At 41.9% G+C, this 24,344-nt stretch overlaps 1 protein-coding gene across 1 annotated transcript in view; it reads right to left on the bottom strand.

Annotated features, from left to right (window-relative positions):
• The window catches only part of XYLT1 (xylosyltransferase 1), a 204,471-nt gene that overhangs the window by 40,816 nt on the left and 139,311 nt on the right, over nucleotides 1-24,344 (bottom strand). Inside the window, exon 5 of the mRNA XM_074885941.1 lies at nucleotides 1,839-1,919. Within this exon, the coding sequence (XP_074742042.1) occupies nucleotides 1,839-1,919 (81 nt within the window). The remainder of the gene's footprint in view (nucleotides 1-1,838; nucleotides 1,920-24,344) is intronic.

A 24,344-nucleotide genomic window follows, 5' to 3' on the forward strand; every position in this document is an offset into this window, starting at 1 on the left:
TTACTCAGAGGCTTCCGCAGCTGCTGGCTTGAGTCCTGTCTCTACAGTTATCTGGGCTATGCAGGAAGAGGGGAGCCACTCTATCTCCCTGATAGAAATTTTGGAGGGCTGCCAAGGGGCGACGTGAAAGGATCCATTTATCCAGTGGTCAGCAGTGGGAGCGCTTACAGAACTCAGGGACTGCACAACCACAGCAGACAGGCATGGCAAATCTGCACTCGTGTCCCACATTATGTTCCCTGATGCACAGAGAATTTATGGTAGAAATCCAGGAGAAAAAATAAAACATGGTGACGTTATAATAGGCTAAAAGGTATTTAGTTGTTTATACAGTCAAAAGGAACCACTGAACTAATAAATGGGTTGTTATTCCTGTGAGGGGAGGACAAGTGGCACATTAGCTCATTTTATTATTAAATTAATACCAGATTAGTGTGTTTAATTGATCTAAATTGTTCTAACCAAGCTGAGGTTGGCATGTTCGAACCAGCTTGATGCAGGCATGTCATAATTCATTAGTTACTTTTCCTTAGCCAGCTCAGGGAATTTGAGAAGAATCAGGTGCACCAGAGGAGCAAAAAGGCATAAGAGACTGACTGCTTTTCCCTGGCCATTTCTCTTCCCTCTTCTACTTTAACTCTGCTGTCGATCACTATTGCCAGCTAGAGCTGAGCCTGCCAATCACTCTGACACTCTGCATTTCCCAAACCAGAGACTCTCCTGTGAAAACTGTTGACTCAGATTTAAATACTATTCCTCACAGTAATTTTTTTTTACTACATGCTATAGAATTTCTGAATGCACAAGATGAATGCTCATGAGGTCTTCATTTAAACAGGAACATGACAGAATTGATAAATCTAGTGACAAGAGCAAGAGCAGCCAAGAAGTAAGAGAGTAAGAAAGACCTGTGCATTATTCTACCCACCCATTGTGCTAAACATGTGACTTGGTGTGTCACACTATCTTAACCCAGCCTTACAGTATGCTTGATGTTTTACAGAATAAAGAGATCACCTGGTGACCCAAGCAGAATAAAACAATATTTTTAGGTGCAAAGCCACTGCGACTCACCATATGGAGTTGCTCGAACTGTTGCAAGACTGCTGTTACAGTATAAAATTATCAATAAAGAGGAAAAGCAAAACTATCAATAAAGAGGAAAAGAGGACCACTGTAATCAGATGGGAAAGATCTTCCACCTCCAGAGGTGGTTTAAATCTTTGGAAACACGGTGTTTGGTCACTACTGCTCCCTCAAACCACAAAGCTGTAAGTATTACTGATGGATTGTGGGAAGCACAGCACATTCTCTTCTCTCCGAGACCTGCGCAGAGTGGATGGAGAGGGACACTGATCCAAGGACATCAAAACTGTAGCAGATCATGATAACCCTCCAGTCACCATCCTCACCCTTGCTAGCATGTACAGGCTCCCACGCCTTGCAGAGATATTCTGCTTGCACAGGGCTTTGCTGCAGACCACAGCTAGTGCAGGTCTTGGTCATCAGTGGGGCTGGGACCAACTGGGGCAGGGAAGTGCTGTTGTGTGGGGCAATTACTGCTTGCTCCTGAAACATCGATCTGTGCCAAGCCCCAGGGAGGGAGCAAGCATCAGTCTGCTTAATGTCTCCCTCCCCACAACAGCATCTTTGCAAACCAACTCTGGGGACGAGCCATTCTGGACCAATAAACAACTGTCCTCAGGAGAGGGTTTCCTCCTCATTTGCTTCTCTTTCCTGGACTAGGGATTTCTTCACTCAGGTAACACTGGAAAACCATCACTATGCAAAAACTCTCAGTGCCATGTTAAAATAAGCTGAGGAAAGGGCCAGCTTACCTTGCGTTGTCTCTCCCGTGTGATTTCAAGAAGTTCATATCACGGTATCTGGACAGGAATGCTACTAGCTGGTCATTTGTCCTGCAAGAGAAAGAACAAAAGATGCACAATTACACTGTGAAAACTACTATGTCTAGAGTAATTCATATACTTTTTGTTCTCATCTGGGGACTATCCACAGACTCTTTGAAGGAGACAGTTGCTGATAAAACTTCCATCCTGCTGCTAAACTTCACTGACTCCCTCTACTCAGGAAAGAGTACTTGGAAAGAAGCACAGCTTTTTATATCTTAACGAATTTCCTATCAACTCTTGGCAGATGTTTTAAGCATTGTAACAGAGTATGCCTTAAGTAATACCGGTCAGCACTTTTAAAGTATGAAAATCCAGCTGTGAGATGACTGCACTGATAGTCCCATTTTACATGCTCTGCTAGATCTTTCCTAGGGAATTTGGTTAAGTATCTATTGGCATTTCATTTGTTTTCATCCTTGTAATAGAGAAGAGGCCCATAAAGCAAGAGAATTTGGATGTCAAAATGCCAATATAATTAACAGGAACAAAGGAGTTTAGAAGGTTAATTCCAATTAGTATGACTGGCAATCTGACACCAGTATTTTCAAAATTTCAGCTGACATGTCCAAGAATGTATTTATGCTTGACAGCTTTTGCGGTCTGTTATTTCTTTAACAATGGAGCAAAAATGTTCTCTATTTATCTAGGTCAGCATATTTAGGAAAACTGAATAAATCATATTAAAAAGATCTTCATCTCCTGAGTTGCATTCAAAACCACAACATTGTAGATATAACACCATTTAAGCAATGGTCTGTAATGGAGTTGATGGCAGAAAAACTAAAGATAAAACAGCTGTCAGTAGTACTGTATCTTGAAAGCACTTCATTATTATAACCCACAGAAAACCAAGTTAAACCAGAGTTCTGGACAAAATGCATTTAACTCCAGGGGTCAGGCTGAAAAAAACTTGGAAATGTTATCAGCCTAGTAAACTACCTTCATAATCTCATTGATTTTATCTGGACCAAATGAAGTATCTGCCTATCAATCAGCCTGAATGAACAGGCTGTAGGAGCCTGAGACCCTCCTCCTATGCTCACTCATGTGAGTTGTAATACCTCCCAGGGTCAGACTCTGCATCTCAATTTGGCAACCTCAGAAAACTGCTTTCTGCATAGTAAGCTGTGCAGATTTTCACATTTGCTGCTCCAGTGATTCTCCATCTTACCGGGATGAATAGGCATTTAGTGAATTTACTTAGCAATGCTTCCACATGAAATGGTTTCAATGGCTGACATCTTCGGGTGAGTTTCTAGGCAAAAGCTGGCATGCAAAGATGATCTTTAGAAATATAACCAAGTTTGGAAGTGCTTGAGCTTTAATTTCCTTACAGGATAAAAATCAAATCAACCGAAGTAACAATCCACACCACTCAATAAACCAGCATCATTTCTAGATTGCTCACCAACTATGTTTCCCTATTCAGCAGTGTTCTACCAAGTGTATTTGGACTCAGGGCTGCCATACAAACTTTTCAATGCTTCTCACTTTTTAGATAATGGTTATAAATGCCCATGTGATGTTTAGCTCTCAAAATAATTAATAATTGACATTTTACCACTTCTTGAAAACACTGGTGGCATCTTGGTCCTACTTTAAATTTTTCTTTTTTTTTTTAAAAAGAACTTATACAGAGTTTTACTCTGTGTCAACTAAGTATGCTTCTTTTCATGTGTTGACAACATGGAAATAAAACATCACATTTCCATTTGGTAAAACTTTCTAGTTATTTGACATTTAGATTTATGCGGTCAACCAATTCTGTGCTCAGCATGGGAGCACACTCAATTTCTATTAAGTTTTCATTCAAACTGCTTCTTCTGGACCCAATATCATGAGGATACTGCACATCATCTCTGAATTATTCCACCACATGATATTAAAAGGAAAATCAAAGGTACTGAACATGCCATAGATACTAATGCAGTTGCTAAAATCCTCCTCACCTTTCAGAAAACTTTGCCATCAGGGGTATATTTCCTAAATGCCTCTAGCACAGATTGCTACCGCGCTTCTTCATGTATGGCGGCAGCAGAGCCTCTACACCACGGCAGTGTTGTTGGCACCAGCTATTTACGATGCCTCTGGCACTCCTTCTGAGAAACACTAGAGACATAGGCCTATTTTTTCTTTAAGTAAGGCAATGGAAAGCTGAGATTTTCAGCTGAAGACATCACTGGGAGCAATATCAACTCCACACTATCAAATTAAATTCTAATATAGCTCCACAAATTTCAGAGATAATTCACTGAGCATAAATCTGGCACAAAATCTTTTACTAACCATCATGGTATAACAGAAAGTACCAAGTGCAACATATTTCTAGTATTTCCTTCCTAAGAAGAAGATAAAAAAGTCACGGGGATAGGGAGAGTAGTTCATGCTACTGATTAAAACACACTAATATAAATATTACATTCCTATCAGTTTCCCTAGTGTGTAACACAGCACAAATACAAATCAAGTTAAAAGCCTTTCCACTATTGATGCATGAGGCTGGAGCGGACAGATGCATCCACATCGCTCCCACTTTTATTTGCTTTTGTTATTAAACTCACTCGAAGGGCAAGGGACCAGGGAGGAAGTTTAGTCAGCTGATTACCTGTGCAGTTAGCAGGGAGGGAGGACTATGTGAGAGTAGAGAGGCTGAGAGAAGATGTGCAGTTTTCAGGTGTGCAGCATGCAGAGAGAAACGGGAAACTAATCCTCCAGTGAACTCAAAGTGTGGAGAAAGCTCATGCATGTGGGAGGGCTTCCGTAAGAAAATGTCAAGTGAAGACGACTGATGGGGAAACAAAGTGGTTTCGACTTCACTGATGTATATTTGGGCTTAAGCAAGGGCAGGTCTGCCAGCTGGAACGGAAGGGTCCATCTCCACCAGAACTTTACTGAGGTCACTTCAATAAGGTCCTGCAGTTCCCCTCCTGGAGCAAGGTGGACAGGGGCAGCACACTGTGCCTGCCTGCTGAGATGCCACACAGCTAAACTCAGGTCAGACTCAGAGGATGGGAGCACTCGGCTGGGCAGGCAGGAGGGCTCCGGCAGCTGCAAAAGCAGCTCCAGGGCTACTGGTGACTCAACCCTTGGCACTGCTCATCCTGGGGCTGAGCCCCTGGGCTGGGGCTCAGCCTGGGTTAGGGTCAAGATTAGAGTTAGAGGTCTAAGGCAGAGAAAGATGGGTCCTATAGCAATAAGGGAACTCAGAAGATACTGCCAAAGCAAAGCAAGGCCACCAGTGTTTTCTCAGAGCAGCCCCTGGCCTGGGACTGAGGTGTCCCAGGGCATGAGCAGGCTAACCAAGCACTTAGCTATTATTACAGTGCTGAGCATTGCAATAATTGCAGAATATAGCATATACACTGGGGGCTGAAATGCAGAACTGGAAAGAGAAACACTGACTTTGTGTTTGCAATGTCTGAATGCACTGGCAGGTCTGCCCAGGAAGTGGTACAAGTGTGTCCCTGTGCACAATCATGGCTGAACACTGCAGAGAACAAAAGGCAGTGCTGGGATTGCTGGTTTTAAGCAAACCCTCCAAGTCCTGATGACTAATCCAAGCAAAGAGCAGAGATCGCCTTAGTTTACAGCTGTGAAAATAGATTAAGAAAGTCTTTGGAGAATCTGAGAAAAGGAAAACAAGAGCTTGTTACTTTTGGAAGATAGTGAATGCTAATATAAATGTCCTTGATTCAGCAAGGTACTTTAATGCATGGGCAACTTGAAGGATGTAAGGAATAGCAGTCACTTCAATGGGACTATTCATGTGTCAAAACTTAGACAATTGCATAACAATTTGGCTAAGTTAGATCAAAAGTTCAGAAACTTTTGGCAGCGCACAGGTATGGGAACAAGATAGTTTGATTCTGTGTAGGAATCAGATGAAGTAAAGAGCAACTGCTCTGTTGGATTCTGGTGCTGGACTCTGCCATTTTGGTACTGCATGTCCTGCCCCCTGTGTGGTGAGAGTCCAGTGCCCCTCTCCAAAGAGGTATTTCAGACACGCTGGTGTTGATCTGCCTGTCCCAGCGTAGGCCCGGGGGCTTCCCCCCCACAGGCCTGGACTGGGAACTAGGGGAGTGCCCGCGCACAGAGAGGCTGCAGTTGATTTCAATCAACCCTGTTGATTAAAACAGCGAGCACTGACAGTAAGAAAAATTTCCTGAGGACCACAGATGGCTGCAACCCAAAAAGCCACCAACTTATCTGAAATCCAAGCCAAACTCCAGAGCCCACCCACAATGATGCTGCCGCACAGGCAGCCCTGCCAAAAATCTCTTTTGGTTTCTTTTCTGCTTCAGTGGGCGAGGTCACAGGCAGGAAGGTTCAGCTTGCCATCTGCTTCAAGTGAACTCACCAGTGAGGTCTTCAAAAAATGTCCTCATTTCAGGTAAATCCCCGGACCAGGTTTATAAACTATTTCCTTTATCAAGGACCAGACAGGGCAATCTTGTTTCAAACTTCATATAAAGTGCTAGGGGCTGCAGGGCACCTGCATACAAAGTATAGACCATCTTTCTCTCTCCTAGTCACTTAACTTCTGATCGATCAGGAAGGTAAGGCTAAATAAATGTTTTTAGATGTTATGCATATACAGTGTTTCTGCTTAGAAAGCAGCTCTTGTACTGGAGAATTCTTTTGTTACTGGCTCAAGGTTTGAGACAAAATCTAGTGAAATGGAAATCTCTAAGATGAGGTCTCATTGGGCTTTAGACTTCTATAGGCAACTTCAATCTCTTCAGTTAGCAGTGTCCGGGAAGGGATGGCTTTTACTTCACCAACTCTTGCCAGGTCATTCTCAGCTCTTCATTCACCAGGAATAAGCAACATTGCCCCAACTTAAAAGTCTGTCATGAACTTATCCTGAATTACATGCACAAGCATGGGCTAGGGACAGTTGCTAAGCTGAACCCTGACGAAAATCCATTTTTAATCATTATTTTCTGGCATTATTTTCTTCCCTTCTCTTTTCCTGTATGCCTGCTCTTACATGCAAGCGTCAGCACTGAGAAGTGGATTCTGGTACCCCTTCCAGGCAGCTGTAACTCACTTTAATCACAAATGTGGTTACTTGTAAATGACAATGTTGGAATATGAAAACCTAGAGCAAGACAATTAAAATGTGGCTTTAAAATTGTTTAAAACAGACTTGCTCAGTCCTGGTTCCACAACTCTCCAGCAGAAAAGGGCAAAGCCTGCTGGAAGCAATAGTGATTTGGCCTCTTAGCAGTTTCTCTCCCCAAGCACTGATCTGATTTGAATGTGATTTTTGCCTTTAGTACTTTTGTCACTGTTGTAATCTTAACGTGTGGAAGAGGTTTTTTCTTATGCACTTTCTAATCTGACAGGTAAGAAAAAATATTAACACCTTTTTAATTGCTCTATACATGGGACAAAATGAACTTTTTGTTACCTTGCCTACTGATACACTCCCAGCAAAAGAAATGTAAGCGTTCTGAGTTTGTGACAGTTCACAGTACTGGTCACAGTAAGTCATTGCTATGTTAACCACAGGACATTACTGAGATGACAGGCAACAGCAGGATTGCAGCTTCTACAAGCTGCCCAACTTTTTTCCAGCAAACCACCCCAACCACAGCTAGGTAAGTGTATAATAGTTGTGAGCTGCAGCAACCAACAATCAGCGAATCTGTGAGTCCTTGCAACTGAGCACCCACTGGCACCATCAGCATTGCTGACAATGCTTCTGCAGCCACAGCTCCAGGATTTTTTTCATATATTTACCATATTTTGCAGACAAAGGCTGTATTCCTAGAAGAACAATACTGAAGTGCTGAACTGAAACAGCTGCACTGCAGTAACCGTGACGATGCTGTGGTGTGACACCAGCACCTGAGGTCTGAGGGCAGCTCCTGGATTCAGGCAGCAGGTCTCACCAGACACCGATATGCACACCTCCACGCTGGGCTGTATGCCTGCTTTCGATGCAATTCAAACAGAACATACCTGCTTGTGAGGAGATAGCACACTGAAAATGGGTAAAATTATTAATCCCTAAAGGCAAGCCTGCTAGCCGCTGCACAAGACCCTATAGCTGCAACAAAGAGGGACGTGAGTGCAGGGGGGGTTAGCCCTTGCCATGGTGAACAGTGGTGTCAACAAACATAGCAGTAGTTCTGCTGTGGTGTGGGGTGCTGGAGAGGTAGGCGAGTATCACAAAAGCAGCTGAACGGAAAAAAAAAAAACCAGAATAACAAACATAAAGGGGAAAGTGTTTGGGAGAACAGGGCAAGGAGGCTAACGTGTTTTGAAGCAGCAATGAAGGGCCTCTGAAGTAAGGGTGATGAAGGCAAACATACAGTCAGAAGGGGTAAGGCAAAACTGTTACAAGTTCTCTCAGTGCCCAAAGCTTTGGTATTTCCACCTGTACCCATCTGACTCCTCTCCAGTTTCCTTTCCCAGGATCACTGTGACTGTGCAAAGGCACAGTCCTACAGAGCCCAGACGTACAGCAACCCTGGCAGCTATTTGCCAAGAAACTATTTCTAGAAGATCCCTAGAGAAGGAAAAGACTTCAGAGAAGAAAACTGGAATTATGGGGCAAACTCATCTACTCAAGAGTTAAGCATGATATTACTCCATGATTAGATAGATGTGCACACAAGAGTCTGGAAGTAGAAGAGCTGAGTGCCTTCGATTTTGCTACCTTCTTTTCAATAAATTCTAATAATTATGATTAAGCTCATTGATTTCAATAAATGATTAATTTAATCTTACTTAACGCATTGTTGTAAAGCATTAGGACATGCCATCACTGCCAAGACCCCTGTGGCAGAAGGAGAGTTCCTTGACTATTCCTAGCCTGGGGCTTTCCTGCCCTGCTGCCCTCTCTCTCTTACACAAGGAGTGCAGGTGTTTAGACCCGCTCACCAGCTTCTGCAGGCGCCAGCAGCCCGGTATCACTGCCAGGCAGAGAGGAAGAAGAGCAATGCAGGAGACAGGGAAGAATTACTGCAAATTCCCACCTACGTCTGTATAGTGTCCAGTTCACTCTGAAAGCTTCACTTCCGCATCTGCCGGGGACGTGGCAGCACTTGGCAGTGAAGCTGGGTGGGATCTTCCCCCTCCAGTAAGGGACCCTGATCCATACTGGCCTTTCCACCATACAGCTAGCGCACGTGTGGGTATGTGTGCACTGTGTGCACGGGTCGCCTGACAAAAGGATACAACAGCGGAATGATTCAGCAGAATAAAGCAAAACCCTACACGACCTCATCTTGAAGGAAATGCTTATAGCAAGATGATCAACCACGCAAATGCAGCGCAATACAGGAAAAAACCTCGCATTGCAGGGTTCAGCTTTCAGACTCTGGATATGCAGCATGACCCTCTCTCACTGATGCTCCCAACTCCTCCTCTCTCCTTGAAGGCAATTTAGTGCAAGGGGAGGCTCAGAGAAGCCTGACCCTGACTGTAGCAAGAAAAAAAGACTGCCATCTAAAAATGCAAAGAAAGGGGAAGGCTATATTTAGCCCTTGCTATCTATCACAGAACAAATATTAGCATGGCAGGCATTTCTCAGACAAGCTGATTCCCATAACAGCAGTCATTTGTAAAACTACCATAAAAATGAGAACGACAGATACAATTTCAGAGGCCAACTGCATGTGGAAGGCTCTAGGTGACTGTTAACCCCTCTGCTTTTACAACAGTGTTGTCTTAAATGGTTTGTTTTGTCTTTCAAGTCAGGTTTAACAGAGGACCAAGATAATGGAAAACTATTGCCTTAGCAGCTCAGCTTGCTCGAGTACTTGAGAGATTATAGAGTTCTGCTCCAGCAACAGTGCTGCCATCTGGGCTGGGAAGTCACACCCGTGTATTTCAAAGCATTAGCTTTCCGCATTTTGATGCTCCGGGCACTGATCAGTCATCACACGGGATGCAGCTACTCTCAGTGCAGCTCTGCCAGTGTTGTATGACTCTCAAGACATTTTATTAGCAATACAATCATCTTTGCTGTACTTTCAATTACTGCTTCCCATTCAACCATTGTCTGTTTCCTATGGAAAAGAAAAGAACTAACATAGTCACAAAAGAGTGAAAGTCTTCTTTAAATGTCACACTGCCGAATAAACCTCTTCCAAGTGAGAGTACATAAATGCTTGGGTACAAAGGAGATCTACTGAGAGAAAAAGAATATACTCCATCGTCTGCTTCCCGAGCCACTCCACAACCTATTTTCTATAAATTCAAGGCTTCAGATGGCATTCATAAAATAAATAAATAAGCCCACTGCTGACAAGCAGCAGCACATGCTTAAATGAAAATCCTAAAGAGACCATATAAGAGAATTCCACCAAGGATTAATGAACAAATGTGATTAAAACTATCTACAGCTCTGGACTGCTGCCAAAACGCTGCCAGCAGTATTTGATATGTAAATGCTTAAAACATTTGCTATGTGCACAGCCGTTGATGCAAAGCCTCTATAGAGAGTTTCTTCATCTAATTAGAGATATTGGTTTAGCAAACTTTGGAGTTTATAAAAACCCTCAACGTCTCATTATTCTTTTAAAATAGAATATTCATTTGTTTGGAATGTTTTCCAGCTATATCCCATGAAACCCTGAAAAGCCTTTGGCTAATGAAAAACTCCAGCCCTGTATCAGCTAATAAGCCCTACAGCTTTTATGATAATAAAATACTCACCACATGCACTCATTAAAACTTTTTAACTTGTTGCTTTTGACTTTCTTTAGCGATTTGTAGGCATAAAGTAATCTACTCAATTTCCAATTATTTTATAGTGCAATTTCAACACAGGCATTTCAATTATCCAGGATCTTATCAAACACACCATACTATAGCGCAATCACTGTGTCTCTGATCTGGTAAAGCACTTAACAGCATATGCTTAACTGTAGCACACTTGCAGCTCTTCTGAAACTATGTGACTTTCACACTATATTCTCATAAATTACTTTATGGGTAAGGGTCTACATGTCCACGTGCTAGGAAGCAGCATGTGCAATGATTACATACGAGATTAAGAGCTGAGAGCTGTCCTTTAACTAATCTTAGATCTCTTAGGCGCACAAGTACACTTTTTAAGGAGACTTTTCCAGGGAGGCCAATCCAGTTGTACCTCAGTTTCTCCATCTCTACCACAGATAAAACCATCAGTGAGTTGTGTGATGTAACAAACAAAATGTACAAAACATTTTTAAAAACTCCCCTCAGTCCAGAAGTACCTCTGAACTGATTTTAGGAACTCATTTTTCTGTGACAATCACATTTTCTGAGCATCCCTACTGCTGCAATAAAAAGTAAAGAAATAAGAAAAACACTATCCTGTAACACTGTATCATATGCAGCTTTTTTTTCCCGATTTTAAAGCAGCCTATATATTTTACAGTAAAATTATGAAATGCATTAGTTTTCCTTTCATAAATCTAATTCTATGTAATCGCTAAACCTAGATTATATGTATGCTTATCAACAATGAATGCACTGTAAAAACACCTGAATAACAAAAGCTTCTGAAACTCCTTCTAAACATGCAACTGCACAGAACCTAGGATACATGAAAATAATCACACAAAATCATCTACATGCAGGACAAATTATTCCTTAAATAACCTGGCAGTGGTGCATTCAACTCAGAGGCATTTTGCTAGAAAGGAAGAAAATGTTTCACCCTGATTCATTAAAACAATTTTCTATTTATTTTTCTATTTAAGTTTATGAGTGATCAGCACATCACCACTAGTATCTTCTTTTTTGGTCTTGCTAGCCCAGAGCTTGAGTGCCTGACAGATAGCCTTTGCTAAAAAGGCCTATAATTGCATATTTCCAACAAATACTTTTAAGTAAAGGCAGAGATGTGTGTCTAACTTAGATAAGGGCTAGAAAACTTGTTAAAGGTATATATTGTAGTAAAGCAAAATTCCTTTCCCACTACATTCACAAGAGATGTCAGTTTAGTTGAACTATATGTATGGAAGAAAAGTCAATTTTACCAGTGCTAGCAAAAACTGTTTATCAAGCCTTGCTGGCATTCCCATTATTGATATTTGGAAATTAAAATAATGCAGATTGGTGAAGAGAAAATACAGCAATGTGGGGTTTAGATGCTTCAAATTATAGCCTGATCCAAAATGCTTAGCATTTTTGGGTGAGTAACCCAAAGTTTTGATGCTTACTCAGCATTATCTCAGCTGCGAACGTGAGTTGGCTTTCCTAAACTAAGGTATCAATCTTAACTAAGCAGATTTCCTTTTGGCATTGGCACATTTCATGTTCACAAGCAGAAGTTTCTGTTCATGGGCATTAAAAAAAAAAGAAAAAAAGTTGTGAAAGCTATTTAAGAGAGAGCGCTGCCATGTCTGCCTGCTCCCCACTTCAGTCTCTGTCTGCCTAGTGTACAAGCAATTTGTCTAGCCATATTTTAGTCTGTTTATCTTGGCTCTGACATATTTAAAGTTTGTTTCCAGCCTTTTAATACCACCAACACAAATCTGCAAATTGAAAAAAATAGCCTAACATACAACCTTCTGTTTTAATTTTTGTTCTCTGGTAGAGTCAATGGTTAAATATTATCTCCCCTGCTGTGGTTAAGGGGCATGTAAGGGATAAGCAATTCGTGTGGTTTGGGTCTCTTGTCTCTGCAGACAGGATCCTCCTGCAGATCCTCCTGCAGCAGAGTGGAAGGTGTCTGACTCTGATCCAAGGCGGGGCCCATGGAGGGGCAGAGCTGCCGCTCCAGAGCCAGGCCAGGATCCTCAGCGGTAACACTACAGCTCAGCTCAACTCTGCTCTCCCCTGTGCAGCATAATCAATACTTGTCCATAGTTACTCTCCATGCCACAGGGCAGACTTTCAAAAGACAAGCCAACAACAGTCATCGCTCTGGTTCAAATTGAATTTTTCCCAAATTAATGATACAAAGGGAGGAGAAGCACCAATGCAAGCAGGGGCAGGTGAGCTTGCACATCCTGTGAAGAACTTCATGGGAAACTTGTCACATGCAGCCAGATGGGTTCAGACAAAGTACAAGGAGGTGAATGTTCCTACTCACTTTAGCTGACCTTCCAACTAATAGCTGCCATTAACACTTTAGTCAGCCACTTTCCAAGGTAGCTGTGGTTAGGATAAATGGCAAGAATTGTGATTTTCATGATAAAACTGCACCGATTAGGTGGATGACATCAATGCAGAGTGCGAAGCTAATGAACACACACTATGTGCTGAAAATTCAGTGTGGAAAGGCTATTTTAATATTATAGTGTCAAAGGTCTATCATATTTTACACTTCCATCTATAAGGAAGTTGACCATTGACGTAAATCATCATTTTGATAGACAGTGAGGAGGAAGCAGCAGTACACCTGAATAGGTTAGCTACACAGCTTTAAGCCACATTGCTATTTGCATTGAGATGCATGTTTAAAGAGGATTCATGCCCAGAACATCTAAATTCAATGATGTTATTTATCCAGTTTTAACCCTGAAAGGAAAAAAATCCAACATCTTGGGTGTTATTTTCTCTCTTTTCAGCATATTCCTATTTAACAACTTTTATGACAATAAGGGTTTTCTCCCACTAGAAAAAATAATTTGTGGAATGACAGAAACATTGGTAAATGCACTTTCTGCTCATTCTTCTACCAGGTGCATGTTGGAAGAAAACAGTACACAGATTAACCATTATTTTGTTCCTTAAAATACTAATATTCTTAGTATCCTCAATAGTGAGACATGTTCCCACTTGCAATTCCTTTAATAATGAAAAAAAAAACTTTTTTCCTATCCTCCTTCCAGTTGATAAAGCCCTATGCAAAAGACTGCATTTCATTCTGTTTTCATATCTGTAATGCTCCAAAATCAGTGCAGTGCACGAGACCATAAATCTGTCTCTGTGTTCTTGGAATGGGCTGTGGGAAATTGTCACAACAGCTTTATGGTGTTTCCCAGTTTAGAAGCTAGACTGATTAGGCTGTGAAGGTATGTTGTTAGCATGTGTGGACAGCATGTTAACAGACAAGAATTAGAACTGTCTTCCTATGACTCTGAGAACTCCTCTGTTTTTCCTTGCTTACGTGTTTCATAATAAGTAATTCTCTATAGGAAAAGCTCCTGAGCAACTGTTTTTTTTCCATACAGCCTATTCACTAATGCAGCAGTGGCAGAAAATGTAATTGCTGCCAGTTACTACATGACTTCTAACAGCTGCTGAAATGTATTTGTCAAGATAACTTACTTTTCACAAAGTTGCCTTTACCTATTATTACAATAACAAGCCTTTCCATTACTCATCGACCTCATCAATGCAGAGATCAACACAGAAAACTGCCACATTTAACAAGTTAACACATGAACTCTTGATGGACCAAAACACAAGCCATTCTCCTGTTGATGCTAGGATATCATTTGTAAGGATGCAGGACTACAAAGGGTTAAGACAGACATGACTATCCTATCTCCTACCTCACAAAAAGGACTGAGGCCACTTAACATATTTGCTGAAAAGTATCTAAAAAACAAAAAAAAAAAAAAAAAAGTAGTGAAATACTTGCCTAACCAGCTGCTAATACCCAAGGATATTTAATTACTGAAACTAAACATGATAGATTTTTAGGTTTATCAAAGCACTGGGATTTTATTTAGTACAGAATGATGCTCCCTGCTTTGCGTTTTTTCAGTGTTTGTCTGCTGTTGCATATTCATGTAGAACCTCATCTGCCTACAAGATACATCCCATTTTGATGAAAACAATAATCACTGATTAAATAAGCAAGTGGAGTGAGCTGCAGAAATGATCAAGTCCATTACTCAAATTAGTGAAACTTTGGTTAAAAGAAAAAAAATCTAGATATTGGGCTGAATGGGATTTTTTTTTTGTTTATAGCATGTATATTTCACATGGCATATTTTCTGTTCAGCAAATTTTTTCATCATCTCTAAAATTAAATTACCAAGAGTTTTGTATAAAAGAGAGGAAATTAAAATTAAATATGAGCATAGATTTAAAGCAATCATTCATTTCATCTAATTTATACATTCCCGCATCCATCTGAATTTTATTTGTACAAAATAAGAAAAATGATTTGTTCATTAGGTTGAGTAATTATAATAAAAAATGCTCACTTTCTTCCAAGAAAGTGGGAAGAAAGAGACCTTGAGAATGTTTTATGTGAAGTAAACTCAGTCACATGCAAAATTAACACTGCTGCCTTCTCCACCCTGCTCATCATTGCAGAGCTTTGCCTGCAGATCGCAGAGTCTGTCAGTCTGGGGGTGCGATCCTGCTGTCCTGCCGGAGTGGAGATCCTCCAGCATCTGTGAAGAACTGCAGCCGTGTGCACGGCACTCCCCTCTGGAGACATGTCACCTCAGGGCTAGGATCCTCACTGTCACATGCAGAAGGATAACATGTGGGTGACGTGTACAGGTATCAGCCTAGGCCAGGCTGGGTGCCAGGGATGGATCTACCCAGCAGACCCACCTCAGATTTAAAGTCCATCATTGTGGGCTGTGTGATCCTCAACCAGCTGCGACAGTCTTGCAACTTAAAACTCATGAGAAATCTTTGCTTTTCTGGATACGGTTGTTAAGGTGCCACTTTTCCAGCTTAAATGTTAAATTTCGGTCATTTTTCAGTTTCTGAAACGTAACTTGCTCTCGCTCTGACTGTGTGCTCCCCATGGGCTGTGAGTCACCCTGCCGCCCCACCCTCACCCATTTGTCATATCAGGAAATACAAGCCATTCAATCATGTCTTCCCCACATCACTTTCAAAATCAGCACGTGCCTGGCAAAACACCAAAGAGCAGTTCACTGCAGGACTCAAGTGAAAACATTTCTCTCCACACACTCAGCTTGCCACTGAAGCCACCCCACCACAGCCCGTCTTTGCAGGGCCACCTCCCAGCCCCGCTCAGGGGACAGCATGGCAGGCACGCTCACAAATGCAAAGGTCCAGTGTCTTCTGAAAAGCTCACCAGGCACGTTCCCTGCTGCCACACAACACAGTGGCTAACCAACACTTCATGTCAATAAGGAAATGGAAAGCTCTCATGCTAAGCTTGAAACCACTGTCCCACTGCTGGAAAAGGGAGCAGGGAAGTCCTTTCTGAGAGGCCACAACATACAGCTTAGTCACTCAATACTGGTATTGGGTCTTGCCATCTCCCTGTTTAATTTGCTGCATAAACCTAGACAAAAAGCAGCCAACAGCCCCACATTGCTTTGAGAGCAGATGGTCCTTCTGATGCATCAGGAAAGATTTATCTGAGTAAAGAAACTTCTTTTTTTCCCCTCCCACACTTTCCAAGGAAAGGAGGGAATATGCACTTGTCCAGTGGTGAGCTTCAATCTCCTAACTGGAGTTATCCCAAGAAATCAGTGGTGGGACCCCACTAGCAGAGGTGCTCTCTGTGCCTGGAATGCAGCTGAGAGCCGTTACTCCTCCCGGCAAGACCCTGCCGCTGAGGCCTTTTCACAAACCTCATTTAAAAGTGAAGTGAATTACAGTAAACCAGACCCTTCCTGAAGCTCCTCGTGGGCCTGCCACTCTCTTTGATCCCTGAGCTGCTGAATCAACCTGTCGGAGCACATCAATTCAAAGGACTAGAAGGCAAAATGGGGAAAACGGGGTCAGGCTAATGGGATTTAACATTAATTCTGTACCAAGCCTGAAAAGATGGAAGAACAGGGCCTGGGGGGTGAAAGGGATAATGAACTGAGAGTTGATGGAAGGAAACTTAATTGGTTTTAACAACAGAAGGTCATATTTTATTACCTTTATTTGGGTTGAGCAATAATCTTATTTTGACAATTTGTGCCAGGTGATGACCTGCCCTACTCTTTGTCAGGACTGTTTTGGAGTAAGTCAGTGAAGAATGCAGCACTGGGATGAGGGGCACAAACATGTGGCAGAGAGGAGGTCTGAGGAGGAAAACTACAAAGGGAACATATAGATCCATTAACTGATATAAGTGGGGCTGATGAGAAGACAGCTGGGAGGGTGGGAGGCTGGTGTTCCCCCTCACTGCTGTGCTCACCAGAGCTGCAACCAATACAGTTTTATTTAACCACGAGATCAGAAGAAAACTAGTGGTTCACTTCAATGTAAGAAAAAGACTATAAAAAAAGGCATGTGAATTTAAGTTAGGCAGTTTGTCACCAGCTGATCTCCTCACCCTACCAAGCCCTACTGCCTAGCAGACAGGAGGGTGACCTGAAGCGGTGCCCTGGCTGTCTCTCTCCTCCTGGGTTGCAATGATTCACAAACCCGCCGGTGCTCCAGGCACTTTGTGATGATACCTAGCACTGGTATCTTGACACACCATATGCACCAGGTACACATACAGAAGAAAGATCAGGGTGTTTCAGTCTTCAGCTATAGTTCTGTAACTGCCACCAGCAACATGACTTGAGCCCTGAGGGAACAGTTTCAGTGCCTACACATTACCACCTATATGAAGGCTTAGCAACGACATCGACCCTCACAGAGCATGCACAGCCACAGTTCCTGCGAGCCCTTGCCACAGAAACCATCTGGAAGCTACCTTGCACCTGACTGGCATGGTGCATCCCATCTTCAGAATGGGATGAATCAGTGCTAAAACATCCTCCAAGGCTGTCCCAATTTAAAGCCATTAATGTGACACAAATAACCAATTTGGTTTTCTAGACCTTTTAGGCTTTAGCTGCCCCAAGAATGCATTGTCGCAAGATTACTTGCTAGAAATTACTTTGGGGCAGCAAACTTTAAAACAGAGATGGAATCTGTATTTGAAAAAGACCTGGCCCCAAACCAGTTCCTAATGTGGCAAAGAGTGCAATTATCCTGATGAAAGGTTAGGGATGCTTGTGCTACAGCTGGTTCATCAAGTAACGCTGAATGATGGATATAATTAAATGGTGTGCGGCAGAGTGGAATGTGTGCTACAATGAACCATTTATGGCATCATCCCCTTCGATCAGCCTGGAACTACAGAAGTGCAGTCACAAACATAGTCAGCGGTATTCAGCACCACTATTTATATAGAAGGAGATTCAGAAGTATCATATAAATACATTGCGACTCATAGTGCTGTGCAGGATAAGCAGAAATTAAGTGTTCAACTCTAATAAGGTGCAACTGTAAAAGCCACCTAGCCACTAATTCTACCCAGGACTGCACAGCAAAATATAGGTCTTGAATTTCTGCAGCACCGGGTCAAAGCTTCCACAATATCTCAAGATCGAAAGTTTTGACTAGTTGGCACTACTCAGGACTATTAAAAAACCACATAAACCACCAACTAGGGAGAAAGATCCACATTCTGCAACACATCCCAAGGGACAAAGCATGCACAGAAGTGCCCTATTCTCTTCTGATCCACCCAAACTCTGCAGCACTAAGCATGCACACAGGTATTGCTTTTGGTCTAAAGAGACATGAGAGCTGAGCCAGGCCTTCTCTGCAGCGTTTACAGACTGATGAAGTGGGGTTTGTTCCCTGCAGAAGAGAATGAAGGCGAAGGACTCTCTTAAGCTACTCCCATATAAGGGAGCATGCTGGAAGATCTTAGCCTCGTGCTTCCCACCTCTGTCCTGCAAGCACCCTCCTCCATCCCACAGGTCCCGGAGCCTGTGGACTGGAGCACCAGCATGTGGCATGGTCTTAGGGACTTCACTGAGTGACAGCAGCAGGCAGACAGAGCAACGCTGGATGTCTCTGTACAAGTTAATTCAGTATTTCCCATCATAAAATCCCAGGGAGCGAGGCAGCTGGTGGCCAGCTGGCTCTTACCTTGCACAGTGATTCTGGGGAAAAAGAAGTTTCCACTGGAAAGGAAGAGGAAGCTGGGACTGTACACTTGTGCCACCCTTGTTCTGTAACCACAGTGGATTACTACTGCATGCTATTTATACAGAAGCACTTTTTAAAAAGTATCTGTTGTTCCAAAGCAGCTTTAATTCTGTTGCAAAATGCTTCATTCAAATCAGCCCTTCAGCTCATTCACATGCAGTAATCCTGAATAAAAAATGTCAGTGCGTAATTTAATATTGAGACAAGACCAGAATTTATGTATAAATTGGTTGAAAAATCTTTAATATCAAATACCACTCAACTCTTACACTTTTAGCCCTATTTTGGAGGAAAAGAGTTCATCTATTCATCTATTCCTTCCCTTTCTATTTCAATATCACCCTAAAAAACTGAATCAGAACAACATTTTTGCTCACCCTTTAATCGCCCTTTGGTTCGCAACTATTTAAAAGTGACTTGGGAAAGGTATAATAGCCCATGCTATTGTTTCATCTTCACTTTGAACTGCCACCAGATATTATTTTGCAGTTGTTTTATTGTAAGTGGCATCCTGAAATCTAAACAAAAAAGTGCCTTAATGGCAATTTCAACAGATTTTTAATTTCCTGAGAGAATTCAGTGTGGCCACAAAGGGAGAGCGTGTTTAAAATGCAGTGCTATAACAGGAATGCTTCCCTTTATCAAGCAGTTTTAGCTCCTGGAATTTGATAATGATTTTACTGAACTTTCTAAAAAAAAATCCAAAAACCCAGCTGAAGAGAGATTAAAGAGTTTCTGCTCATAAACCCCAGGTAAACACCACAAGGACCTGTTTCTCTGTGGCTTCTGTTATCCACCTCACAATTAAATCCACAGAGTAAAAGGAGCTTGAAGCAAAGCTGCAGGAGAACACACAGGAGAGAAAGTCATACCTAGAATTTCTCTAACGACCAACATCCCACTACACTCTCAAACCCCAGTGGAGCTTCTTGCCCAGGACTCAATGAGCAGCTGAGTACCATGGGAAGGGCTTGCCAGCACGGGACAGCTAGTGGGGAATTCTGCTAACCATGGATTTATAGTAAAAGAGCGATTCTGCACAAAGGACCCTTCTTTTGACTTGGTTACCTCAGACTATATGTCCACAAAGACAAGTTGTAAGTGAAATACAGGTTTCATAAGTAGCCCTGGAGCTGTGAAGGAAAAACAGCCGAGCTGGCAAGATCCCTCATACTGCTCAGTGCCTTCCTCAGCCCCAGCACATCAGTTAACCTTACAAAAATACTATTCTAGATATTATTCCAGCAATCCTGAAGACAAAAGATATAGCTGTGTTGCCTAGGAACCATTGGTGCACATTATCACATTTGTATTGTTATTGTTTATAGATACTGTTATTGTTTATAGATCAGGCTGAATGGTGTCCAGTGAAGAGTCGCATTTAACTCTCTTTTAGGAGATAGACTTTTTTTCTCAGTCATAAATAAGTAAAAAATAAACTGCATCCAGAAAGCAAATGGCAAACAGATGAAAACCCTTTGGCTCTTCGCTGGAGAACCTCCCTGTGAGCAGCGCCAGAGCCAAGACAGAAGAGGATACCAGCCAGCCAGCCCAGCAAGTGCCCAGATGCTGCAATGCCCATCAAACTGTAAAGCTTGGCATCTGGGGCTTTCATCTGCCAGGCGGTCCTCTGAGTGGTCTCAGACGCTGGCTCAGATGCTTCAGTTCACATAGGAGGAGATGAAGGGCTGAATGTTTAGCACTGTAATCAACAAGATAATGTGCTGCCAAGTACAAGGGTACTTTGAGTAATACTACTATTCTAAAAATGTGCTTTATTGGTGCATCTTTAATCTGTATGCACTGTAGAGATGCCTGGATAGCCAAACCAGTCTCCAATCTGGGGTGCATTTATTTCTGCTACCAGACTGAGGCTGCTATGGAGAACATTTCAGAAGCACTAAATATCCAAAAAAGTTACTAAGAGCTGCAGATGTCACAATTCTCCAAAAGCAAAAGCTGTTTTATAGCCTTAAACCCAGGAGGAGAGGTGGAGAAAGAGTAACCTCAGCTGCTGTGGCTGCACAGAGAAAGGGTGGGTCTCCCATCACTAACATTTGCCAGGTTAAAGAAAATACTATGTTAACACCAGATGTAAATAAAATTTTTAAGCCACAATAATTCCATCATTTCACCCCACCCATTTGTGACCATGTACAAAACCACTGTTTTGCCAACCACTGATAATTTAACAGTAAAACAGAGAAGTGGGATAACAAACCAGAAAGATAACCTTCAAAATAAATATATATATCAAGCAAATGTGCTGGCCAAGTGAGGAAAGAGGAGGAGAAAAGGTTATTTGAGGGATTTAAGAAAGAAGCACATCTGAAATTCTCAGAGAATGCAGATTCAAGAAAAACACTGATAAAGTTCCTTTTTGGACAGGAAAAAAGATTCCCTGTGAAGCATTAAGAGTGGATTGATGTCTGGCTTGCCAGATAAAGATATTCTGAGCAAACAAAACCACATACAATGTCAGCAACAATATTGAGATAAAAACCTCAGGCACTGGCATCTTAACAGATGATGTACTGCAAAAGCTACCTGCGCTGCACTCCCATCTAGATGTATAGATATGATTTACCAGTGCTTCAGTTCAGGATAACATTCAAAAGGGCACTTTAAAGAATGCTGTTATTATTTGCTAGTGCCCAGTACATTATTCTAGTGGAAAGGCCTGCATTTCAGAGCAGCATTGCAGCAGGTGGCTTTGTATGGTGTGTAAGGTCAAATCCAGCCCTGGAAAGCCAGTATCCTTTATACAGGCTTTCGTGTTCAGCACCAGCTTATGTATTGCCAAGAAAGAAATATCTGTAAGAGCCAGCTCTAATGTTTGAATCTCAGTGAGACATAGAATTATTAAATTAAGTCAAGGTAAATTGATGCGAAGTCAGAGGTAGAGAAGAACTGCCTTTTGAGCCAATGGTTCGGGTGATCCTATTTGCCATTACACAGCTTCCATCAGTCCTGCTGGCTTTGGGATTTCTAAGTTCATAACCATCAAGAGGGCACAACTGGGTCTCAGACATTTCTCACAAAGCTAGACCACTGTATGTGAAAGCTAAGTTCTTTGTTTCAGTTCTAAGAGATTTTCCTGCATTTCCAACATTGCAATTCAAGCCTGCACATTGCAAAACTGAGAAGTTTTGCAAAAGCAGATGGACAGCTTGAGCCTGAATTACTCACTCCATGCAAACTGTATTCTTTCACTTTTTTCTCCCAGTCACCTGCTTCAAAGGCTCTGTCATTTGGTCAACTGCCCAGGTGAAATCTGGGCAGGTCATAGTAAATTTGACAGAGCAAAGATCAATCCTGATGTAGTTTATGTAGAGTGGTAGTCACCCATGGTTTGCAGGGCCAGTGGCTGAAACAAGGAAATTGCTGTTCTCCCAGTTCTAGCACCTGAAAAAATAACTTGAGAAAGTGTTGAAGCATTTTTCCCAAAGGTTGAATTTCTTTCTAAAACCTGTTGGTTATAATTATTTCCACCTGCCACTAGAATTAAAACCTGAAGACCTATTCCCTCCACTCCCATCTTTTCACTCTTGGCAAACACTTTGCTGCCCAGGGACCTCGTTCAGAAGTCATCACTTTGGTTTCATATCAACCAATACTTCATCTGGCTGCTCACTGAGGAGAAGAATTTTAAATAATTAGTTTTCCTCACAGTCACTTTGTCTTTAGTTTCCTTTCTCGATATCCAAAGGCAAGAGCCCCAGTATAGCCCCAGCGCAGGACCTGGCCACGTAAGTTATTAGAGACGAAAGCTGTGAAGATGACAGATGAGTGAAAGGACAGCTTTATCACTACTAGGCTGTCTACCATATTCAGATTTGGCATGAGTTCAAATAAAACTGTTGATTTTGGGTGGTTATCTTTGCTAACAACTCTCCTAAAGAGTCAGGAGTGTGGGTCTGCTGGAGGAAACGCAGGACAAAGTCAGACTGCCTGTCTGCTGCTGGCTGATTGAGCGGGAAACACTGACTTGAGAAAAAGGTTTACCTACTTCAAGGGGCATCCCTCAAGTTTCTAAAGAAGCATTTAAATCTTTAGATGAATATTGCTATTTAGCCTTAACAATGTTACCTTGACCATCAGACCACAACACAATGAAACAAGAGCAGGTCAGTCAATAGTTCTTTGCTAGCTCATTTTTCTTAACTTCTGAGTGTGATTCTGACTGACAAAGATGATCTCCATAAAAGACACCAAATTGGCACCTATTTAAAGGACAAGTCCCAGCCAGATCATCCCATTTACTCCCTGAAGGCTGCAGCCTCCCTTCCCCAGGTGCTATTTGTATTATGATGCACATTTCATTCAAGTTCCAGATCAAAACCTCTATTGAATGTGTCTCATTTGACTGAGTCTTCACAACACAGGATTTTATGGAAAATACAGCTATGCAACCTCTACCCTAAAATAGTGCCAAACAGCAAAACACAAGTAGTTTATCAAGTAGTTTCACTGGGTTTCTTTTAAGGTTGTTTGTTATACCTGATTGCTCATAACTGAAAATGTAGTCATATCTGCATTCCTGGCTCCATCAATAAGCCACTTGATTTTCTTACTATTCTGAAGCACTCCCCAAGCTTCTGCTAATAATTTTGCTTGACCTTTATTAAAGACCAAGCATTAGCTGGCAATTATATTTGGTGATCCGTTTGGTGATTGGCACTCAGTGATTTACTGTAAATTATAAATAGTTCAAATGTTTCATTACGTTTATTCTTTATACAAGCTTTGTGGCCAGGTAAGCACTGACATGACATTCACTGTTAAATGATCTCATTAAACTTCTTAAATTAAGTGGTGCAACACTTCACCTGACACATTATCCAAGGACTCCTGCAATGCACATTAAACATTCAGCATCAATAGATGCTCTACCATAGTTCACCTTGTTGGGAGTGAAATTTCAGTCCCTGAACATAAGGTTGACTACCTGATGCTGTTTGTCAGAGACAATAAATAATGCAAACAAATACCCATGTAAAGTAAGAGGTTAAAGACATCAATAGCCTTCCACAGAGTTTTGAAAGAGGCTCTCAAAACAAAAGACTTTAAATCATTAAAAAATGCCATTGAAATTAAAAAAATTAAGGAAAAGGAAGGTTCTGGTTTCTTTTGTTTATGAATGCAATTGACTGTGAGAGATGATTTCTTGAGAACCCTGAAGGTATGTGCCCTTTTTTTATTCACAACCCCCAAGCAAAAGGAGGAGCAGTCACACAACCTCCCACCTCAGAGTTGCTTGTAGAGGTTTGTCGTTCAGCATTTCATCCCTCATTTTCCTGCTGAGAATGTTTAACAGAGCTGAATGGAGTCAGGCTTGGATAATGCACGACATCACTTCACTTAGGCCAATAAATAGCATATTGCCTCATGACTAAAGAGAAACACAGTGTTTTTGTTGGAGGCACCTTTATGTCCAGACTCTGTTTGCCAGCAATTTCTACTGCAGTAACAACCAGAAGCACATGGATTAGGACCTCCTTTGTGCTAGGTGCTCGACCTACAGACTCCACAAACTACACATGAAGGCATAAGGAAGAAAAATAAGGGTATCTGAATTTTCCTGGCTTGCATATATTTTTTTTACACATTTTT

The sequence above is a fragment of the Strix uralensis genome, chromosome 16 (assembly GCF_047716275.1).
Source record: "Strix uralensis isolate ZFMK-TIS-50842 chromosome 16, bStrUra1, whole genome shotgun sequence".
Taxonomy (NCBI): domain Eukaryota; kingdom Metazoa; phylum Chordata; class Aves; order Strigiformes; family Strigidae; genus Strix; species Strix uralensis.